Source organism: Macaca mulatta, chromosome 13 (genome assembly GCF_049350105.2).
Source record: "Macaca mulatta isolate MMU2019108-1 chromosome 13, T2T-MMU8v2.0, whole genome shotgun sequence".
NCBI lineage: Eukaryota > Metazoa > Chordata > Mammalia > Primates > Cercopithecidae > Macaca > Macaca mulatta.
Window position 1 is genome coordinate 98,773,934 of NC_133418.1, and position 17,450 is coordinate 98,791,383.

General features: G+C 41.4%; 1 protein-coding gene across 10 annotated transcripts in view; it reads left to right on the forward strand.

Moving 5' to 3' along the window:
* Positions 1–17,450, forward strand: part of HADHA (hydroxyacyl-CoA dehydrogenase trifunctional multienzyme complex subunit alpha) — a 56,799-nt gene that overhangs the window by 14,261 nt on the left and 25,088 nt on the right. For all 10 annotated transcript variants that reach the window (XR_013402371.1, XR_013402369.1, XR_013402366.1 and 7 more), the window contains 2 exon segments: positions 577–696; positions 2,593–2,695. Coding sequence is in view for 6 of the 10 variants with exons in the window: in NM_001265890.1 (NP_001252819.1) it covers positions 577–696; positions 2,593–2,695 (223 nt within the window). In the remaining 4 variants the exon portion in view is untranslated.

Below are 17,450 nucleotides of genomic sequence, written 5' to 3' on the forward strand. Positions count from 1 at the left end.
GCTCTGCCATTTGGGTTTGTGTAAGTACACTCTACGATGTTCACACAACAACAAAATTGCCTAATGACAGGTTTCTCAGAACATATCCCCCTCATTATGTGACACATGACTATATTAATTAAGAAAACCTGTGCCTGGCCCTAAACTATAAGCAGAATTTGATTAACCAGAATATGGAGGGCAAAACAATTCCACACATGGTATGGTGTGAGCAAAGGCAAAAGCAAAGCCAACTAGGACACCAAAAGTAGATGTGCTTGATTGGAGAGTCCGGGGCTTTTTAACCTGGGGTCCATATAAAATTGTGTGTGCATTTTTCTCTTGAGAGCTTCTCTAGCTTTCAGTAGATTTTTCAGGAGATCTATGGCCCAAAAAGAGGTTAGTAAATTAGAGGAAAAGTGTGAAAAAAAGGCTAAAAAGGTAAATTCTAGAAATTATTAAATGCCAGCCTAAGGAATTTCAGTTTTTTCTGTGAGCACATTCCTGCTTTATAAGTAATCTTTAGACCCTTATCGATCTCAAGTTGCTACTAAGTCACATTTTCTAACATTCTAATTTTCTTTCATTTGTTCAAAGCTTGCCATTTCATGCCAATACAGAATAGCAACAAAAGACAGAAAAACAGTATTAGGTGTCCCTGAAGTCTTGCTGGGGGCCTTACCAGGAGCAGGAGGCACACAAAGGCTGCCCAAAATGGTGAGTCTAACATCCCCTTTGTGAACCTATATGCCCTCTTTAGATCTGTTTTTGTATATAAAATGAATAATATGGGCATTCATTGTAGAATTAAAAAACCAAATAAAATATGAGTGTACAGGATCAATGACAGACTTTTATTCCTGGTCTTATTTTTTCAATCCCACAGAATTTTTTTTTCTTTTTTCTTTTTTTTTCTTTTTTTTTGAGACAAAGTCTCGCTCTGTAGCTCAGGCTAGAGTGCAATGGCACGATCTCAGCTCGCTGCAACCTTCTCCTCGCAGGTTCAAGCAATTCTCCTGCCTCAGCCTCCCGAATAGCTGGAATTACAGGCACGCGCCACTGCACCCAGCTAATTTTTTAGTAGAGACGGGGTTTCACCATGTTGGCCAGGCTGGTCTTGAACTCGCGACCTCAGGTAATCCTCCCGCCTTGGCCTCCCAAAGTGCTGGGATTACAGATGTGAGCCACCACACCTGGCCTAATTCCACAGAATTATTGATCAAGGTCCTTTGTTAGTCTCTGAGGAAGGATAAAGATAACTAAGATGCATGTCTTGCTTTTCTGGAGCTTACGGTTTAATTGGTTCATTTTCCATATAGTACCGTCTTAACAGTTTTTCAAAACCATGAGTCATATTAATATTTCATAATAAATATAAGAGACAGACCTTTTCCTTCATTATCTGATTTGGATGTTCTTATTGCTGTGTCCTATGGAACCAGAGAAGCTCAGCAGGTTTTGAATTCCAAGGAGAAGGGAAGGACAGTCAGACCTGGATGCTACAGAGCAGTCTTAATGTCAACTCAAGGGCCCACTGAACCTCGTAGCTTCTGGCACTCTAGATTCCTCAGTGAAAACAAGGCTCAACAGACATACTTTTTGCAGGGAAGTTGATCTCAGTTGAGCACAAAAGAAAACAAGGTTTATGGTGGTAATTTTCTAATAATAATAATGTGCTTTCCTTCATAGGAATGTCAAAAGGATTTATTGAAATAATGAATATGCATATATGTGTATCAAAAATATTTGTTGAGTTTCTTTCTCCTTTTTTTCTTGAACTATAGCTGGTATTTGAATGTTACTAGAAGCCATTCTTCTAATATCATATAAGCAGCCCTAGCTGAGTTCTATTTTTGTTAAGCTTAAAATTCTTTTTAAAGACTTTGTCAAAACGATCAGGTTTCTCAGAGTCTTTGCTGTTTTCAATATGATTTATTTTATCTTATTTTATTTTATTTTATTTTTTATTTTATTTTATTTTATTTTTGGAACAGAGTCACTCTGTTGCTCAGGCTGGAGTGCAGTGGCGTGATCTTGGCTCACTGCAACCTCCGCGTCCTGGATGCAAGCAATTCTTGTGCCTCAGCCTCCCGAGTAGCTGGAATGACAGGTGTGCCCCACCACGCCCAGCTAATTTTTTGTATTTTTAGTAAAGATAGGGTTTCACCATGTCAGGCCAGGCTGGTCTTGAACTCCTGACCTCAGGTGATCCACCTGCCTTGGCCTCCCAAAGTGCTGGGATTACAGGTGTAAGCCACCGTGCCCGGCCAGAATTTTAAATATTTTATAAATGATAGGAAAAAAAACCCTCAGAATAACAGAAATGTACAATTTTAGGAAACATGAAATTCTTTACCTTATTAGTATAAGAATCCTATATATTGAATTAAGAGATAAAGATATTTTTGCTTCAGCTAGAGGTATCTAATCCCCAAAGTTACCCAAATGTATATCAGTATATTAAATATAACTTATCTATGCTATTGACAAATAGCATAAACATATGGTTTGACTTTTTTCATTTTAATATTTGTTCATTTGATGAATTGTAAACTATATAATTATCACCCTGATTTCTTTCCCCCTATACTCTCATCCTTGCTTGCCTGTTAGGTGGGTGTGCCTGCTGCCTTGGACATGATGCTGACTGGTAGAAACATTCGTGCAGACAGGGCAAAGAAAATGGGATTGGTTGACCAATTAGTGGAACCCCTGGGTAAGTGTTAGCACATCTCAGAGTTGGGCCTTATAAAGTTACTTATTTTTTTAAAGTATTAACCTCTTATGCCAGGCATGGTGGCTCACGCCTGTAATCCCAGCACTTTGGGAGGCTGAGGCAGGAAGACCATTTGAGGTCAGGAGTTTGAGACCAGCCTTGCCAACATGGTGAAACCCTGTCTCCACTAAAAATGATTAGCCAGCTGTGGTGGCACAAACCTGTAGTCCCAGCTACTTGGGAGGATGAGGCAGGAGGATCGCTTGAACCTGGTGGGGCTGAGGTTGCAGCGAGCCAAGATTGTGCCATTGCGCTCCAGTCTGGGCAACAGAGCCAGGCTCCCATCTCAAAAGAAAAAATGGTTAACCTCTTGAATATCACAGGAAGCACAGAGTGAAGCTCAAACTCTTAAGAAATGGGTCAGTATTCTAAGGAAGGAAGTTTTCTAAAATAGCTAATACTAAATCATTTTCAACATCACCCTGATTTTTATTTTGGTTTATAATTAGAACATTAGGAGTACAGAATTCAGTCAAGTCATTATTTTTGATTCTTAAATTACCTGTATCATTATCCATGCCTAACCTTCCTTCAGTTTCTTGTGTCTGTTTTAGTAAGATAATAAATGAAACAACCAACCTGAGAATATTAACAATAATTGACATCTACTGATGGGCTACTTCCTCCCATTCAGTTTCTTTGCCTCCCTTTATCCAAAGAAGCCACTATTCTGATTTGTATATTCATCACCCTTATATTTCTTGAAAATCAGCATTATTGAGATATTATTTACATAATAGTAAATGTGTTAATTTTGTGTGTGTGTGTGTGTGTGTGTGTGTGCATGTTGGGGTCTCACTCTGTTGCTCAGACTGGAGTATAGTGGTGTGAATATAGCTTATTGCAACCTCAACTTTTTGGGCTCAAATGATCTTCCCACTTCTGTCCCCCGAGTAGTTGAGACCACAGGCATATGCTGCCACACTAGCTAATTTTTTATTTTTTGTAGAAACAAGATCTCACTCTGTTGTCCAGGCTAGTCTCAAACTCCTGGGCTCAAGCAATTCTCGTGCCTCAGCCACCCAAAGTGCCGAGATGACAGGTGTGAGCCACTGTGTCTGGTGAAATTGACCAATTTTTAATGTATAATTTGAGTTTTGAAAATGTATATAGCTATGTAAACACTGCCACAATCCAAAAATAGCCATGCATGGTGGCTCACTCCTGTAATCATAGCACTTTGGGAGGCTGAGGTGGGAGAATTGCTTGAGGCCAGGAATTCAAGATCAGCCTGGACAACAGAGCAAGATCCCATCTCTTAATAAAGAATTTTTTAAAAATTAGCTGGGTATCATAGTGTACACCTGTAGTCCCAGCTAGTCAGGAGGCTGAGGCAGGAATATTGTTTGAGCCCAGAAGTTCAAGGCTGTAGTGAGCTATGATTGCACCACTGTACTCCAGCCTGAGCAACAGAGTGAGATGCCATCTTTAAAAAAAAATTTTTTAAACATTTCTGGTATGTAGCTTGTTTTACTCTTCGTTCACTTAGCATAATGCTTTTGAGATGCATCCATACTGTTGCATATATCAGCAGTTTGTTCCTTCTTATTGCTGAGTGTTACTCCATTGTAGAAATGTACCATAGTTTGTTTATCCATTCACCAAATGATGAGCATTTGAGTTGTTTCTAATTTGGGGCTATTCTGAATAAAACTGCTGTAAACATTCATCTTTAAGTCTTCATGTGGGCGTGACTGGGCATGGTAGCTCAAGCCTCTAATCCCAGCACTTTGGGAGGCTGAGGCAGGCTGATCGCCTGAGGTCAGGAATTCAACACGAGCCTGACCAACATGGTGAAACCCCGTCTCTACTTAAAATACAAAAATTAGTTGTGTGTAGTGGTGTGCACTTGTGGTCCCAGCTACTTGGGAGGCTAAGGTAGGAGAATCGCTTGAACCCAGGAGGTGGAGGTTGCAGTGAGCCAAGATTGCACCACTGCACTCCAGCCTGGGTGACAGAGCGAGACTGTCTCAAAAAACAAAAAGTCTTTATGTGGACAAATGTTTCATTTCTGTTGGGTAAATACTAAAGAGTGGATTGACTAGTCCATATAACAGATATATATTAGCTTTTGAAAAAAAAAGTTTAGCCTGAGCAGCATAACAAGACTCTGTCTCAACAAAATATAAAGTTTTAATTAGTTGGGTGTGGTGGCACATGCCTGTAGTCCTGGCTACTAGGGAGGCTGAGGCAGGAGGATTGCTTGAACCCAGGAGTTTGAGGTCACATTGAGCTATGATCAGGCCACCGCACTCCAGCCTGGGTGACAGAGGGAAACCTTATCTCTGGGAAGAAAAAAAAAAAAAAATTTTAGAGATGAGTCTTTGAGTCTTGCTATGTCACCGAGGCTGGCCCCAGACTCCTGGGCTCAAGCAATCTTCCTGCCTCAGCCTCCCAAGAAGCTGGGATTATGAGGCATGTGCCACTAGCATGTGCTAGGTATGTGTTTGCTTTCCTGTCAGACTGTTTTCCCAAAGTGGTTATACTCTTTTGCATTCCCACCAGCAGTGTATGAGAGTTCTAGGTACCAGCCACTTTGCATGGTCAATCTTTTTAATTTTAGACATTCTAACAGGAATGTAGTAACAGTTCTTTTTTCTTTCTTTTTTTTTTTGAGACACAGTCTCACTCTGTTGCCCAGGCTGGAGTGCAGTGGAACAATTTTGGCTCACTGCAACCTCCGCCTCCGATGTTCAAGCAATTCTCCTCCCTCAGCGTCCCAAGTAGCTGGGACTATAGGCACCTACCACCATGTCCAACTAATTTTTGTGTTTTTAGTAGAGATTGGGTTTTACCATGTTGTCAGGGCTGGTCTCAAACTCCTGACCTCAAGTTATCCACCTGCCTCAGCCTCCCAAAGTGCTGAGATTATAGGTGTGTGCCACCATACCCAGCTGGAATGTAGTCATATTTCCTTGTGGTTTTTATATTACCCTAATTACCAAATATATTGAATATCTGTATATCTTATAAAGAGGCATCTGTTCAATTTTTTTGCCCATTTTGTTGGACTGAGTTGTTTTTCCTATTACTGAGTTTTCAGAGTTCTTTATATATTAGGATACAAGTCCTTTATCAAATATATGATTTGCAAATATTTCCTCATAGTCTGTGGCTTATCTTTTCACTATATAAGAGCAGAAATTCTTAATTGTAATGAAGTCTGGTTTATCAAGTTTCTCTTTTATGGATCATGCTATTAGTGTGGTATCTAAAAAACATTTTTCTAATTCAAGATCACTAAGATTTTCCTGTATACTTTCTTCTAGAAATTTTCTAGTTTTAACTCTTACATTTTGGTCTGTGATCCATTTGAAGTATTTATGGATCATGCTATTAGTGTGGGATCTAAAAAGTTTTTTTCTAACTCAAGATCACTAAGATGTTCCTGTATACTTTCTTCTAGAAATTTTCTAGTTTTAGCTCTTACATTTTGGTCTGTGATTCATTTCAAGTTTTATTGGAATTGCATTGAATCAGTATGTAAGTTTGGGGAGAACTGACAGCTTGAAAATATTGAGTCATTTCATCCTTGAACATGGTAAAGTTCTCTGTTTATTTAGGTTCTTTAAATTTCTCTCAGTAGTGTTTGGTACTTTTGAATGAATAGATCTTGAACACATTTTGTTAAATTTATGCCTAGGAATTTCATACTTTTAGGCTGTTTTACTTTTTTAACTTTAATTTCTCACTAGAATATAGAAATACAAAGATTTTTGGACATGGACCTTGTATATTGTGGTTTAGCCAAATTCATTTACTAGTTCTAGTAGCCTTTTTTTTTTTTTTTAATAGATTCCTGAGGATTTTCTACATAGTTAATTATGTTGTCTTTAAGTAAAGATAGTTTGGCTTCTTTCTTTCCAATATAGATGCCATTTATTTCTTTTTCTTGACTTACCACAATGTCTAAGACCTTTGTACAATATTGGATAGAAGTCATGAGAACAAATATTGTCAACCTGTTCCCAGTCTTAGGAGGAAAGCATTCAGTATTAAGTATGGTGTTAGTTGTAGGTTTTTCATATGTACTCTTTATCAGGTTTGCTGAGAATGAGTATTGAATTTTGTCATGCCTTTTCTCCATCTACTGAGATAATTGTGGGTTTTTTTTTCTTTTTTAGTCTATTAATAATGTCAGTCACATTGATTTTTGAATATTGAACCAGCCTTGTTTCTTCGAATAAACTCCATTTTGTTGTCATATATTATAAAGGATTTTTATGTTTGGTCATGAGGGATAAAGTCTCAGGGATAATTTTCTTATGATATTTTTGCCTGGTGTTGGTATCAGGGTAATGCTGGCTTCATAAAATGAATTGAGAAGTATTCTCTCCTCTCTTTTTTTTTTTTTTTTTTTTGAGACGGAGTCTCGCCCTGTCGCCAGGCTGGAGTGGTGCAGTGGCGAGATCGCAGGCTAATTTTTGTATTTTTAGTAGAAATGGTGTTTCACCATGTTGGCCAGGATGGACTCAATCTCCTGACCTCATGATCCGCCTGCCTTAGCCTCCGGAAGTGCTGAGATTACAGGTGTGAGCCACCGTGCCTGGCCTCCATATTTTCTGAAAGATTTTATGTAGAGTTGGTATTATTTCTTAAATACTTGGTAGAATTAACCAGTAATTCCTGGGCTCCTAGTTTTCTTTGTTGGGAAAGTTTTTACTTGTAAATTCAATTAATAGATATAGGGCTATTCAGGTTCTCCATTCTAGAGTAAGCTATGGTAGTAGTTTGTGTCTTTCAAATAATTTGTTCATTTCATCTATTAACAATTTGCCAAATTTATTGCAAAAAAGTTGTTCATAATACTTGTCATTTTAATGTTTTTATACTCTATAATGATGTCTCATTCATTCCTGATATTGATAGTTTATCAGCTGATAGGACTTTAATCACTTATAAAATACCTTCGCAATAACATCTAGGTTAATGTTTATTGAATAACTGGGCTGTAGCCTAGCCAAGTTGACATATTTGAAGACTATCATACTCCACGCCTTGTCTGTTTGATACCCATACACATCTCCTGAAGCCATACTTAGTCTTCAAATAAAGGCAATGACAAGAGTCATACTTAATCCTGACATGATGCAATTCTCCTTTATACAACCAAAAATACACTAATCCTTTCCCTAGAAGAGGATGCCGAGTCCTTGGGTGAAATTCACTCTTCTCTCATATTCTGTAACATAAATGCTATGATGTAAAGTTAACTATTATGGATACATCTTATATTAGATGATAAGGAGCTAGAGAAGAAAACACAAATATTTGGTTAATTATATACATTCATAACAAAATAAGAAAGAAATCCTCATAAATAGTACAGTATTCATTTCTGTATTCAGAAATGAATATTTATCATATTTCCAGATTAGTATTCAGCTGATCTGGAAAGAGAACTGAGCTATCAAATGTCAGAGTAAATAATTAAACAACCCAAAAGGAAAGTAACAGCGGAGCCTTTATTCACTTACTATGATAGTTTACACAAAAGGCTAAAACCAAAGAAAGTGCCAGCTCCTCCCTATACCATTTTCCCCATGGAATGGTACACTGGTTGAGGATCTGGTAGATTAGCATACAAGTGGGTGTCATCTCACTGTTGCAAAAGCCCTGAACAAAAGGTTCCTGAGGCTTTATGGACCCTGGGTGAGGAGAGTGGAGTAGACTGGGAGAAGTGTCTTTAAGATTTCCCCTTCCTGCCGGGTGCAGTGGCTCATGCCTGTAATACCAGCACTTTGGGAGGTCGAGGCGGGTGGATCACCTGAGGTGAGAAGTTCGAGACCAGCCTGGCCAACATGGCAAAACCTCATCGCCACTAAAAATACGAAAATTAGCCAGGCGTGGTGGCACATGCCTGTAATCCCAGCTACTCAGGAGACTGAAGCAGGAGAATCACTTGAACCTGGGAGGCAGAGGTTGCAGTGAGCCGAGATTGTGCCACTGCACTCCAGCCTGGGCGACAGAGTGACACTCTGTCTCAAAAATAAATAAATAAAAGATTTCCCCTTCCTCCTTTGACAAGGTCTCAGCAGAGGCACCTGAAGAAGGCCTCAGCCAAAGTCCCCATATAAAAAGACCTAGGAATAGAAGGCATCTAGGCTAGGAATGCACATTTGTGTAAGAGCTTAGCCAGCCCCAGAGACCCAAGTCCTTGACTGCAGCTCCCTCAGATGACACCGCAATGCACTGACTGTGTACCAGGTCTGGTGTGGAAAGGGTGATATTTCTACTCCCCTTTTCATATTCCCTTTGCCCTCAGGAAGTACCTCAGTTTGTCCTAGTTCTTTGCCTGGTGGGGTGACCTTCATTCCTAAAATGTCTTCTAGGCCACTAGCAGTCCTGTGCGAATTGGGTTGTGATTTTCTACTGACTAATTAGAGGTCATGTTAGTACTAAGGGACACCCTAAGAGATCTGCCACATTTGAGACATACTCTTCCTTACCTCTGTTGTGTAGTAGCAACCTAATTTCCCCTTGGTAATCAGGATTAATCACCCCAGCCAGTACAGTACCTGCCCTCTGCTGCCTGTTTATTTCAAGGCATGAGGAGCCCAAAGCGGCCAGATGGCAGTTTTAACTTCCAGTTTAGTAGAATCATTGTTGTGTCTCCTGGTGGAAGCATTCCTCCCTTTGGAACCAAGCCTTCTCGACAGGCAGAGCCCAAAGTTGCAGGGACAAGAAGCAGAAATTTTGCTGGTAGATTAGATCACTAGGGGTAATAGTGAACAGGGTAATTTCTGTTTGCTCTCCTTGATTTCTGGACTCACGAATCCTGGCTGTGGGAAAAATAGCACCCTATGCTGGAAGCTGACTTAAAACATTTGCGCATCATGGAGGACATTGACTCTGCAAAATACTGCCACTTAGCTGGCACTGTGATGGAGTCTTCAGTAGTCCATCCTACCATTCTGTCGAGCCAGCTGCTTCCCAATGATGCAGTAAGATCAGTGTTTTGTGAGCATGGCCCATTGCTGCACTTCACTTACTAAGAAGTTAGTTCCTTGATAAGAAGCAGTGCTTGGTGGGATACCATAATGGTGGATAAGGCACTCTGTAAGTCCACAAATGGTAGTTTTGGCAAAAGCATTGCGTGCCAGGAAGGCAAATTGATATTCACAGTAAATGTTCCAGTAAGAACCAAAGCACTGCCCTTTCCATGACAGAAGCAGTGCAAAGTAATCGACCTGCCACAAGGTGGCTCCCTAATCACCCTGGAGACTCTCCATATGAGGGATTCAGTGTAGGTTTCTGCTACTGGCTGATTGGGCACTCAACAGTGGCTGTAGCCAGATGGGCCTTGGTAAATGAAAGTCCACATTGCCTAAGCCCATGCATAACCTCCACACTCGCCATCATGGCCGCTGTTCATAAAGCAGTGACAAGAGTGACTGGGGAAAGATGCTGACTGGTATCCATAGAACAAGTCATCCCATCCAATTTGTCATTGAAATCCTCGACTGAGGTCACTCTTTGATGAGCATTTAATGGGACACAGTGTTTTCACATTATTTGCCTGTTCAGAGAGGTTTGTCCACTGACCTACTCCCCAGGTGTCCTTGTATATTAGTTTGCTAGGGCTGCCATAACAAATACCAGACTGAGTGGCTTAAACAACAGAAACTTAACATGTTTTCTCGCATTTCTGGAAACTGGAAGTCTAAGATCAGGTGTTAGCAGGTTTGGTTTCTTCTGAGGCATTTCTCTTTGGCTTGCAGATGGCCCTGCTTTCTTACTCTGTCTGCATATCCCTGGCATCTCTTTTGTGTGTCCAAATTTTTTCTTCTTATAAGGACACCAGTCAGATTGGATTAGGGCACACCCTAATGGCCTCATTTTAACTTAATCACTTCTTTAAAGGTCCTATCCCCAATTATAGTCATATTCTGAGATACTGGAGGTTAGGACTTCAACATATGAATGGGGTGGGGGGGAAACAATTCAGCCCATAACACCTTGCCAACAGTTTTTCATCTGTGTTCCCCCAAGTTCCTGACCATCCAGGCAAACCGTTGGCCACAGCCTGTGAATCAGAGTAGACCCTTAGTTCAGGCCATTTTTCTTTCTAGACAAAATGGACAACCAGGTGCACTGCCAGAAGTATTGCCCACTGGGAGGCTGTCCCTTCACCACTGTCCTTAAGGGGCGTCCCAGAAGGGACTGTAGTGTTACAGCTGTGCACTTCCAGGTGGAACCTGCGTATCACACAGAAGTATCTACAAACCAGGCCCGAGTTTTTCTTTGCCAATCAACTGGCCATAGAGAACTCCCCATGAGGCCATAGGTGCAGGCTGGGAGAGACAAAGAACAGGGCCGTGGAGTATTTTGGCTACTTCCTCATGCAGCTTGTGCCTTTAGTGTCTGTTTAAGCCCAGTCTTACATATACCACTGCCATTTGATAATGGAGTGCTACCATGTACACCCCACTTTATGGCTTAGTAGGTTAGACAACATCTGTTTCATGATCGGCAGCTCAGGTCACCTGGTAACTTGATGCCCCATGGTTAAGCTTTGAGTCTCTACGAAGTCCCACTAACAAGCCAAACACTGTTTGCCAAAAGGAGAGTAGTCACAGAGGATGGTAGGGCTTTTTCTAAAATCCTAAGCGTCTGTGTTGTGATTCACCTAATAGAGATCTATTAAAGACTCCAGACAGCATCTCTGTCTGCTGCCGACACTTCAGGCACCATTGGGTTTGAATCACATGGCCCAAATGGCAGAACTGCTTCTCTTGTTCTGGGTCCCACTTAAACTAGCAGCTGTTTTAGTTACTCAGTAAATGGGCTGGAGTAGCAACCCAAATGAGTAATATGTTGTCTCCAAAGTCTGAAGCAGCGCCCAGGTGTTCTGCGTGTCTTTTTGTGGTAGGAGGGGCCAGGTGCAACACTTACCCTTTACAACAGAAGGGATGTCTTTGTATGCCCTAGACCACTGGATCCCCAGAAATTTCACTAACATGGGAGGCCCTGAATTTTGGAGGGATTTATTTCCCACCTTCTGTCACACACACGTGTTACCCCCAGCATGTCTAGAGTAGTTAATACTTCCTGCTCACCAGATCCATTCAGCATAATATCACAGTGTAATGAACCAGCATGATATCTTGTGGAAGGACAAGGTAATCAGGCTCTTTGTGGACTAAATTATGATATATGGTTGAAAACAATACACCCACCCCTAAGGTAAGACATTGAAGGTATATTGCTGAAAGCAAACTGCTTCTGGTGGTCTTTACTAACGGATAACCAAAAAAAAAAAGCTTCTGTCAGATCAGTCACTGCATACCAGGTCCAAGGAGGTATGTTAATTTGTTCAAGCAATAAAATGACATCTGGAACACCAGTTACAATTGCAGTTGCCACCTGATTAAATTTATAGTAATCCACTGTCATTCCAGAAGATCCATCTGTTTTCTGCACTGTCCAGAGTAGGCAAGTTGAATGGGAATGAAGTAGGAATCACCACCCCTACCTCTTTCAGTCCTTGATGGTGACACTAATCTCTGTAGTCCCTCCAGGATTGTGGTGTTGCTTTGGTTTACTGTTTTCTAGGTAGTGGCAGTTTTAGTGGCTTTCACTTGGCCTTTCCCACCATAGTAGCCCTTACTCTACAAGTCAGAGAATACAGTGATATTACTCATTGCTGAGTATGTCTGTTCCAATTGTACATTCTGAAACTGGGAAAATAACCACAGGATGGGCTCAGGGACCTGCTAGGCCCACTGAGACAGACCTGAGCTAAAACTCCATTGATCACTTGACTTCATAAGCCCCTACTCTGACTACTGGACCACAGTGATGTTTGGGTCCCCTGGAATTAGTGTTAGTTCAGAAGCCATTGTCTGGTAATCCCCCAAAAATCATTGTTTCCCCTTCTGCAAGGCAAATAGCCATAGGTCCCTTTGGGGAAGGGTAGGAGAAAGATAAACAGGAAAGTCTCCTCAAGAGGACACAGCTTCCCTTTCATTACGGAGATTCTGGATCTGTAAAGTAGCTCATTTCTGGGAATTGATTAAGGGGCCATGACTCTCTTCGAGTGATTCAAGTTATACTTCTGTCGACCAGACCTAGAATTCTTCTGCTTATATAGATCAAGTGAGAGTTTAGTAGACTGCCCATCTATTTCTTTTCTAGGGACGCCATGATTGACTACCCAATGCCATAGGTCTCTGCAAGTCTGACTATTCTGATTACTGCTTTGGCCCCACTATTTATTACGGTAACCATGCCCACCTTGATTTGGCATGGTGCTGCTACTTGGCCCCTGCCACCCCGGGATTCCTTTATCCCCATTGCATTTAGGGATCCCAGTTGATGGTAGCAGTTCCCACCGTAATTTCTGACCTCCAAAGAAAAGCAACCACAGAGCAGAGATGCTGGGCCTCACCTCACAAATTGATTTCTCACAGTGGGGGTGAAGGGTGCACCCTCTGACCCTTCCAGGGTGACCTGTCAGTTCTTTGTTCCTTTTTTCTTCTTCCTGCTTTCTTTTGGATTAATAATTTTTTATTGGCCAGGCACAGTGGCTCACACCTGTAATCCCAGCACTTTGGGAGGCCGAGGTGGGCAGATGACAAGGTCAGGAGATGGAGACCGTCCTGGCTAACATGGTGAAAATTAGCTTGGCATGGTGGCATGCATCTGTAATCCCACCTACTTGGGAGGGTGAGGCAAGAGAATCACTAGAACCTGGGAGGTGGAGGTTGCAGTGAGCTAAGATCACACCACTGCACTCCAGCCTGGGCAACAGAGCGAGACTCCATCTCAAAAAAAAAAAGGTTTTTTTTATGTTCATTACCGGCCTTTTACTTTGCTTTTCCCTTTTAGTGGTTGCTCTGGGGTTTTACAGTATACATTTTTAACCTATCACAGTCTATTTTCTTTCTTTTTTTTTTTTTTTTGAGACGGAGTCTCACTCTGTCACCCAGGCTAGAGTGCAGTGGTGCGATCTTGGCTCACTGCAATCTCTGCCTCCCAGGTTCAACCAATTCTCTTGCCTTAGCCTCCTGAGTAGCTGGGATTACAGTGCACACCACCACGCCCAGCTAATTTTTGTATATTAGTAGAGATGGAGTTTCACTATTTTGGCCAGGCTGGTCTCAAACTCCTGACTTCAGGTGATCTGCCTGCCTTGGCCTCCCGAAGTGTTAAGATTACAGGTGTGAGCCACTGCACCTGGCCTGTTTTCAACTGATAATATTTTCATGTGGTGTCAAAACCTTAAAAGAGTATGCATTTATTTTGTATACTCCCCATTTTTGCTATTGTTGTTATACATTTTACTTCTATATACATTATAAATTCTTCTATATATTGGTATATTTGTTTTACATAATTATCTCTTAAGGAGAATAAAAAATTAGAAAAGATCTTTTCTATAGTTGCCCACATAGTTACCATTTTTAGTGCTTTTTATCCTTTGTATAGGTAGATCCAGATTCCCATCTGATTTGGTTTTCTTCCAACCTGAAGAACTTCCTTTAGAGTTTTCTGTAGTGTAGGTCTGTTCTTACCTTTTGATTTGTCTGACAAAGTCTATTTCCCTCTTCATTTTTAAATATATTTTTCCTAGATTGCTAATGTTTCTTTCTCTCTTTTTTTTTTTTTTTTTTTTTTTTTTGAGACAGAGTCTCACCCTGTTGCCCAGGCTGGAGTTCAGTGGCACAATCTCGGCTCACTGAAACTTCTGCCTCCCGGGTTCAAATGATTCTCCTATCTCAGCTTCCTGAGTAGCTGGGAGTACAGGCACCCACTACCACACCCAGTTAATTTTTGTATTTTTAATAGAGTTTCTCCATGTTGGCCAGGCTGGTCTTGAACTCCTGACCTCAAGTGATCTGCCCACCACGGCCTCCCAAAGTGCTGGGATTACATGAGCCACCACACCTGGCCAGCTAATGTTTTTCTTTTGGTACTTTGTAAATGTCTCCATTCTGTGTGGCTTGCATAATTTCTGATGAAAAGTCTGTTATCACTTTTATCTTGGCACTTTTTTTTTTGTTTGTTTCTTTTTGAGACAGGGTCTTGCTCTGTTGCCCAGGTTAAAGTGCAGTGGTATGATCATAACTCACTGAAGCCCCAAACTTCTGGACTCAAGCAGTCTTTCCACGTCAGCCTCTCGAGTAGCTGGGACTACAGTCATGCACCACCATGCCCAGCTAATTAAAAAAAATTTTTCTTTTTGTAGAGACAAGGTCTTACCGTGTTTCCCAGGCTGATCTCAAACCCCTGGGCTCACGTGATCCTCCTGCCTCAGCCTCCCAAAGCACTGAAATTACAGGCATGAGCCACTGTGCCCAGCTGTCATTCTTTTCTTTATACTTCTATATGTGATGTGCCTTTCCCTTCCTCTTGTCTGCTTTCAGATTTTCCCTTTATGACTGGTTTTAGCAATTTGATTATGATGTGCCTTGGTTTGTTGGGTTTTTTTTTTAAAGTTTATTATGTCTGGGATTCATTAAACATCTTGGACATATGGGCTTATAGTTTTCATAAAAATTGGAGACTTCTTTGGCTATTTCTTCAGATATTTTTCTGTCTCCCTCCCCTTTTTGGAGATTCCAATTTCACATTGTTAGATCATTTGATATTGCCCAAAAATGAAGCTCTGGGTTGTTTGTTTTAGGTCTTCTTTCATTCTGGTTATTTCTACTGCCATGTATTCAAGTTTCCTGATGTTTCCCTCTTCAGTGTATCCCTGCTGTTAATCCAATCCCATGTGATTCACTTTTTTTTTCAGACGGGGTCTTGCCGAGTCTGGTCCTTGAGCTACTGGGCTCAAGTGATCCTCTTGCCTCAGTCTCCCAAGTAGCTGGGGTTGACTCACTTTTATATCTTCAGTTTCTCCTCATTATCGCCTGTTTTCCTCTACCTTCTATAATATACGGCATGAATTTACGCTAGCCTTTTTGAACATCGTGTCTGCTCATTCTATCATTCTTTTCATTTCTGGATCTGTGTCTATTTGTTAATCTGTCTCCTGGCTATGGGTCATTCTTTCCTTGCTTCATTTCATGCCTTTTATGGTGGTTCTTTCCTCAGCTGCAGATAGTTTCCCCTCATGCACATGCAGAACAATACTTGACCAGAGTTTTAAGGACCCCTCTTTAGAGCGCTGGAGCTCTTCTGTTGTACAGCAGCTGCTCTCCAGCATGTCACGTCACAGATTCCAGCTGCCCTGGCCTCCCTCAGGATTATGACTGTGTTAGGACTTTTATGGACACTGAACTTTTGTCACTCCAAAGTTTTGGGCTTAGTTATTATTCCTCCTTCCCCACACATGTTCAAAATAGGTCAAATGGGCCAGGCTCGGTGGCTAACACCTGTAATCCTAGCACTTTGGGAGGCCGAGGCGGGCAGATCATTTGAGGTCAGGAGTTCAAGACCAGCCTGGCCAACATGGTGAAACCCCATCTCTACTAAAAATAGAAAATTTAGCTGGGCATGGTGGCACACACCTGTAATCCCAGCTACTTGAGAGGCTGAGGCAGGAGAATCGCTTGAAACTGGGAGGCAGAGGTTGCAATGAGCCGAGATCACACTGCTGCACTCTAGCCTGGGTTACAGAGCAAGACTTTGTCTCAAAAAAAAAAAAAAATAGGGCAAGTGTCTTAAGAGAGAGATCGGTTGTATGTCTGCTGTGGGTTCTCTCAGTTGGGTTTTGTTTCCTAAGTGCCACAGTACTGCTCAAGATTGCCATTTTGACCCTAGCCACATCCTCCAATGTGACTCTTACAGACTTTTGATTGAGAGCCTAGTAGGTGTCTGTGGTGTCTGTTTTCACAGCACTATAAGTTGTGTTCTTTAGATTTTTTAAAAATAAGGGTGGGGTCCCACTATGTTGCCCAGGCTGGTTTCGAACTCCTGATCTCAAGCAATCCTCCTATGTCAGTCTTCCAAAGTGCTGGGATTATAGGCATGAGCCACTGCACCTGTTCTTCAGATTTTTTGAGCCTAGCTCTGTAACCTCTTGCCCCAAGCAGGTTCAAGATCTGGTAGAGGCCTTGTGTGGAAAATCAGTTGCATATTGGTTTCAGGCCCCCTTCTCCATAGAAGTACCTTATCTATTAAACATAATGATACTATGAGAGATTTCACTCAACCTCTCTGAGCTAGCCCCTTCCTCCTTGTCTTAGACCTTCACAAATGTTCCTGGGGGAAAACTGGCTTTGCACTTGGTTTCTTCTAACTTCTAATCTGTTGTACATGACCACCAAAAACTCTAATGGTTTCACGTTCCTTCTGCTTGGGTCAAGTCCAGTCTTCAGTCTAAGCCCAAAAGCATTACATATCCCTGAAAAGAAAATGATCAGCAATCATCAGTTCAGCTAAGACAGGCTCTTGCTCTCTAGAATTTTAGTTCATATGGTCCTTGTTACTTCCATAGTTCCCCAGTGTCTTTACAAATGATTTCATGATTTGTTCTTTTTTCTTTCCAGTTTTGCATCAAGAATGCAGGTTGCAGTAGACATAATACTTTCCTTTTGTGTGTGTGACGTACTACATTCTACTCAGAAGTGGAAGCCAAATGAAACAGTTTAAGACCACGTTTTCTACCTAGAGCATATCATTGCTCCTCTATTCATTGTAATTTCCCTTCTTTGAGTTCATGGTTTATGACTTTGCCACCTATCAGTCTCCAGTCTGAAATGGAATGCTGTGCTAGAGCCTTTGGCTTTGGCAAGCCTAGGTT